Source organism: Malania oleifera, chromosome 1 (genome assembly GCF_029873635.1).
Source record: "Malania oleifera isolate guangnan ecotype guangnan chromosome 1, ASM2987363v1, whole genome shotgun sequence".
Classification (NCBI taxonomy): Eukaryota; Viridiplantae; Streptophyta; class Magnoliopsida; order Santalales; family Ximeniaceae; genus Malania; species Malania oleifera.
The window spans coordinates 640,321-646,320 of NC_080417.1; the positions used below are offsets into that span (position 1 = coordinate 640,321).

At 37.9% G+C, this 6,000-nt stretch overlaps 1 protein-coding gene across 3 annotated transcripts in view; it reads left to right on the forward strand.

Moving 5' to 3' along the window:
* The window catches only part of LOC131165771 (AT-hook motif nuclear-localized protein 10-like), a 29,777-nt gene extending 24,027 nt beyond the window's left edge, over window positions 1-5,750 (forward strand). For all 3 annotated transcript variants that reach the window (XM_058123822.1, XM_058123830.1, XM_058123838.1), the window contains exon 7: window positions 5,240-5,750. In XM_058123822.1, the coding sequence (XP_057979805.1) occupies window positions 5,240-5,473 (234 nt within the window). In that variant the 3' untranslated portion in view covers window positions 5,474-5,750. The remainder of the gene's footprint in view (window positions 1-5,239) is intronic.
* The last annotated feature ends 250 nt before the right edge of the window (window positions 5,751-6,000 follow it).

A 6,000-nucleotide genomic window follows, 5' to 3' on the forward strand; every position in this document is an offset into this window, starting at 1 on the left:
TGAAGTTTGGTACTGCTGTCCACCAAACAAAAGGCATTTTTGACTATAAATACTGATGTGTGGGGTCCCACTAAGACTCCATCATTAGGCGGCAAACATTGGTTCGTCACTTTTGTAGATGACTTCTCTAGAAGACTTTGGGTGTATACCCTGAAGCATAAAGATTAATTCCTGAACGTGTTCTTAGCTTGGAAGAAAATGATTGAAAACCAGACAGGAAGAAAGATCAAGTTCCTATGATCAGACAATGGTGGAGAATACAAGTCTGATCTGTTTCAGAAGTTTTGCAATGATGAAGGAATTAGGAGGTATTTCACCGTGAAGGGAACTCCACAATAGAATGGCATAGCAGAAAGAATGAATCACACTTTGCTGGAAAAGGTGAGATGCATGCTATCCAACGCTAGTTTGGGTAAGGCGTTTTGGGTAGAATTTGTTACATATGCTAGCTATATCGTCAACAGATTGCCATCCGCAGTACTTAAACGAAAAACACCCATTGAGTTATGGACTGGAAAACCTACTATCGATTATGATTCCTTGCATATTTTTGGTCGTTCAACTTAGTACCATGTAACTGATGGAAAGCTTGATCCCCGAGCAAAAGAATCCATTTTCTTAGCTTTTGCAGTGGTGTGAAGGGTTACAAGTTGTGGAGTAAAGAAGCGAAAAAGGTGATATTTAGCAAGGATATCATTTTTGATGAAATTCGAATGCTCGGGAAAAGAAAAGAAGATGCACCCATGGAAAAGACTAACAAAGGTAATTTGCAAGATGTAGAAATCAAAAAGGCCATTATAAGACTTGAATCTGAATATACTCCTCCAGTCACAGAAGATAATGATGAAAGAGACGATGAAGAGGAGGAACTAGTAGAAGAGCCACAACAGCAGGAAGAGTCTATTGCAACTAGGTGACCTAGAAGAGAGATTAAGAAGCCAACGGGTATACAGACATGGTTGCGTATGCCCCGCCTATAGTTGAAGATGATATTCCTTCCACATATAAAGAAACTGTTGCATGTTCTAAAAATGTGGAATGGAATAAACCCATGAATGAAGAAATGCAATCTCTTTAGAAGAATGACATCTGGGAGCTTGTAAAGTTACCCAAAGGAAAGAAAGCAATTGGTTGCAAATGGGTCTTTGCTAAGAAGGAAGATCCAAGTAAGAAAGAGAAAGTTAGATTCAAGGCTCGGTTGGTAGCAAAAGGGTATGCTTAAAAGGAGGGAATTGATTATAATGAAGTTTTCTCTCCAATAGCGAAGCATTCCTCTATTTGAATTTTTCTATCCATAGGAGCTCAATTTGATTTGAATTTGGTTTAACTTGATGTGAAGACGGCTTTCTTACATGGAGATCTTGAAGAAGAAATTTATATGATGCAACCTGATGGCTTCAAGACAAAAAGCAAAGAAGATTGGGTGTGCAAGTTAAAAAGGTCTTTGTATGGTTTGAAACAATCTCCAAGGCAATGGCACAAGAAGTTTGATCAATTTATGAAAGACTATGGCTACATAAGAAGCCAATATGATCATTGTGTTTATCTTCGGAAATTGAATGATGGTTCTTTCATATATTTGCTTTTGTATGTTGATGACATGTTGATTGCAGCCAAAAGTATAAAAGAGATTGAAGAATTTAAAGACTAAATTGAAGATGAAATTTGAGATGAAGAATCGCGGTGAAGCCAAATAAATTCTTGGAATGGAAATCACTCATGACAAGGAAAAGGGTGTTGTTTGCCTAACCCAGAAGTAATATTTGAAGAAGGTACTACAACAATTTGGCATGAAAGAAAATACAAAAGCAGTAAGTACTCCTTTAGCTCTCCATTTTAAACTCAGTGCAAAATTGTCCCCAAGCATTGACAAAAAAAGATATATGGAACAAATACCATATGCTAGTTTGGTGGGAAGTCTCATGTATTTGATGGTATGTAGTAGACCTGATATTTCTTAAGTTGTTGATGTAATTAGTAGATATATGCATAATCCAGGTAAAAAGAATTGGAAAGTAGCTAAGTGGGTTTTGAGGTATCTTAGAGGTACCATGACTATTGGTTTGAAATTTGAAAAAGATCCTAATAGTTTAGATAACTTTCTTGTGGAATATGTAGATTCAGATTATGCATGCGATTTGGATAATAGAAGATTTACGACAAGATATTTGTTTACTTTGGCAAAGGGATCAGTCAGCTGGAGGTCTACTTTGCAACCCACGGTTGCATTATCTACTATAGAAGCAGAATATATGGCAGTTGGATATGCTATAAAAAGGCCATTTGGATTCATGATTTGATTGTAGAATTTGGAATTCACCAAGAAAAGGTGATGGTGTACTATGATAATCAAAGTGCTATCCATTTAGCAAAGAATCAAGTTTATCATGCTAGAATTAAGCACATTGATGTTAGGTATCACTTTTTTTGTTATATAATGAATAATGGGCAGTTTCGACTCTAGAAAATAGACATGAAGGAGAATCCCGCCGATATGTTAACCAAGGTAGTAAATGGAACTAAGTTCAACCATTGCTTGAAATTAGCTAATATTGTAAATGTCTGAAAAAGAATGAAGAATAGTGAGAGGCTTGAGTTGGAGGGGGAGAAGCACAGAATTTAGAATTTTTTAAAGGAAATCTTAAAGATTAGAAACATCTCCAAATTGGTAGTGAGGGGAAATTAAGTTAGAATTTTTGAAAGGAAATCTTAAAGATTAGAAACATCCCCAAATTGGTAGTGAGGGGGAGATTTGTGAGGTAAGTAGAGTCCACCACCAATTTGTGGGCCCCACAATAAAGGAATAATAAAGAAAAGAGAAGAGAAGATTGAAGAAGGTGGTAGTTATTGTAAATTGGGTCAAAAAAGGGTAGCAGTTGTTATTACTACAATACCGCATAGTATTACTATAGTACAGCACAGTACTACTACACTACTGCACAGTACTACTACAATACTCGTATTTTGATTATAAATAGGTTCATCCCATCTCATTTCTATCATCCCCTAAAACTTAGAGTTCCTTGTATTTTGAAGGCTTGCTAGCCAATTTTGTATTTGAGGGTTGAGAGAAAATTTAAGAGTTCTTTTGTATTGTTGTAGTCTTCTCATTTGAATTAGTGAATTGCTTCTAGCTCCTAAGTGGTTTTTCTCTCCAAATTGGAGAGTTTTCCGCGTAAAATTCTCGGTCTTGTATTTGTATGGCTTGTTCTTCACCGTCTTTCTCTATATCAATTCGATCTTGAATTGGGTATAAAGTAAGTGGTATCAGATAAAGCTGAATTTGTTACAATTTACGTATGTTACTATTCATGTATACGGATACTATTCAACTACGCTTCCAACACAGCCTAGGGATTGGTTTGGGGTTTCCATGGGTTTAAATTAGGGGACCCGTTATCTCCTCTTTTGTTCACATTGGTGGTGGATGGTCTCAGTAGGCTTTTGTTATATGCCCTGGATCGATGTGTGATAAGTGGTATGCCTAGCATGTTTTAGAAGATTTCGGGGTTAAAGAAGAGTGGCTTTGCAGGTGTTAATCTGAGTAATAGGGAGTTAGAGGGCTTTAGATCTCCAACAAGGTGTGATATTTTGTCCTGGCCTATCTTGTATCTTGGCCTTTGGGGGATAACCCTATCTCTGTCACTTTATGGGACCCAATGATCGAGAAGGTAGGGAAAAGATTAGAGGGTTGGAAAAAGGCTTATCTCTCTTTGGCAGTAGGATTACTCTTATTGGTGCTTCCCCTCTCTAATGCTCCCGTTTACTTTTTATCCCTTTTTAAAATTCCCTCGAAAGTGGGCTGGAACTTGGAGAATTTAATAAGAGATTTGGTTACGATGAGGACAAGAGGGATCACCTTGTTAGCTGGGAGGTAGTTAGGGGACCTAAATCCAAGGTGGGGGGGGGGACTAGGGCTTGGTAATGTGGTGTCTAAGAATATCTCCTTAGTAGGAAAATGGTTATGGAGGTTTCCCTTAGAGTCTTAACTCCTTATGACAAAAGGTAATTAAAAACAAGTATGGTATTAACAGGAATATGTGGTGTACCTATCACTCATGCGAGTCTTTGGAAATTTGTTTCCCGGGCATTCGGTTGTTTTTTCCCCTTACTCAGGTTCACTTTAGGGAGGATCTTTGGGTGGGTGAGATTTCATTGGAATTTTTAGTACCACATTTGCATAGATTGTCTTCCATCCAAAACACACCATGTCAGAATTTTATTCTTTTGAAGGGGGTTTTGTTTCTTGGGCTTCCATTTCTTCAGATGTCTCAATGAGAGAGAGCTGGATGAGCTCACTTGCTATTTGAGTGTTCTAAATTCTTTTAATCCTAATACAAGGGGGATGATAGGCTTTGGATTGAGGATTCTTCAGGGCCCTTTTCTTCAAGTCTTGTTTTTATCCTCTAACAAAATCTCTAAATCCTAGTCCTTTCCATCTGGATAAAATTGTGTGGAAGGTTAAAGTTCCTTTCAAGATTTGAGCTTTCATCTGAACTTTGGTTCTGAACAGGATTAAAATGAATGACTTGTTTCAGGCTAGGAGACCTCATAAGGTTCCTAGGCTAGATGCGCGCGTGATGTGCCGTGAGGAGAATGAAACTAACTGTCATTTATTTCTGCATTGTGGGGTGGCTAGGTCTTTGTGGAACAATTGTTCTCCTGTTTTGGAAAGGTTTGGGTGGCTCTGCAGTCTGTTCATGAGTTCTTAACGGTGAAATTTTGGGGTTTGGGAGAGGATAGAAGAGGGAGAAATTTCTGGATTTACATAGTTTTTGCTACTTTCTGGACACTGGCTTGAAAGGAATGCTAGAATTTTTAAACACCAAAAGACGACTCTGAACTTGATTTGGGAGGAAGTTACTTTTTCTGCTTCCTTTTGGGCTCATTCTTTTGGGGTTTTTGAGGGTCTCTCACTGTTCGATATCCATAAGGACTGGAAGGCAGCATCCATGTAGCTCTTTGAATTTCTTTGTTTCTGGTTTTTGTTTTTTGATTTTGTTTTTCAGGAGGATGCCTCATCCTCTTTCTCTGTAATTTCTCCTGTTTTTGATTCAAGGAATTATATATATGTAAAACATTTACAGTGATAGATCTTCACTTTTGTAATGAGGAAGTGTTTGCAAGTTGTGGAAAATAAAATGGATCAATTTCACCTCCTTGCATCGATGCTCATATTGTTACACTCTTGCTATGTAGAAACCATGTTATTGAGTTGGTCACATTTGATCCAATGCAGGTGGTAATTGGTAGTTTTATGGCAGGGGGTCAGAAAGACACAAGATCAGGGAATTCGTCTGACCCCTATTCTGCTCCACCAAAACAGCAGACGCCAGGACCAACAGCAGTAGGGAGCCCCTCATCACACGGAACGCTGAGCGAATCCCCTGGTGGTCCGGGGAGCCCTCTTAACCATGGCTTCAGAGCTTGCGAGAACAACAATACCCACAACTTTTCCTTGGAAATAAACTGAGGGGCTCTGACGCTGCTGTGTTGCCCACACCCCCAAAATGGTATTCTGAAGCAGATAAATGTAACTTAAGGTAGATTCCAACTTCATCTATGCTTGGTTGCATTTGGTAGAAATCTTGCAAACAGGTAGAGGCCAGTGTCCTTCCTTTTCAGGCGTTGGTTAGAGGTTTGCACTCTGCACCAAAATAAAAAAACTAGGTTGTGTTTTAGATAAATTTCATTTTGTTTCTGTTGGTGTGCTACCGATAATTAATCTTAATAAGCCTCTAAGTTCTCAATTATTGGAGTGCTGGAAAATCCAACCCCTTACCCCAAAACATCATATTATTTCTTTGTCTAGTTTGTTGTTTAAAACAAATCTGTGCTATATATGAAAGAAAAAATATTTTAATTATGTAAAACATTGTGTTTCGTGAAACTACTTCTGCGTTTGTGTATGAGAGGTTGGAGCTCGAATTTCAGACTTGGATTTGTGTGGATTTGGAAAAGAAAAAAATTTACTATATGAATTATATTATATTTTGTACA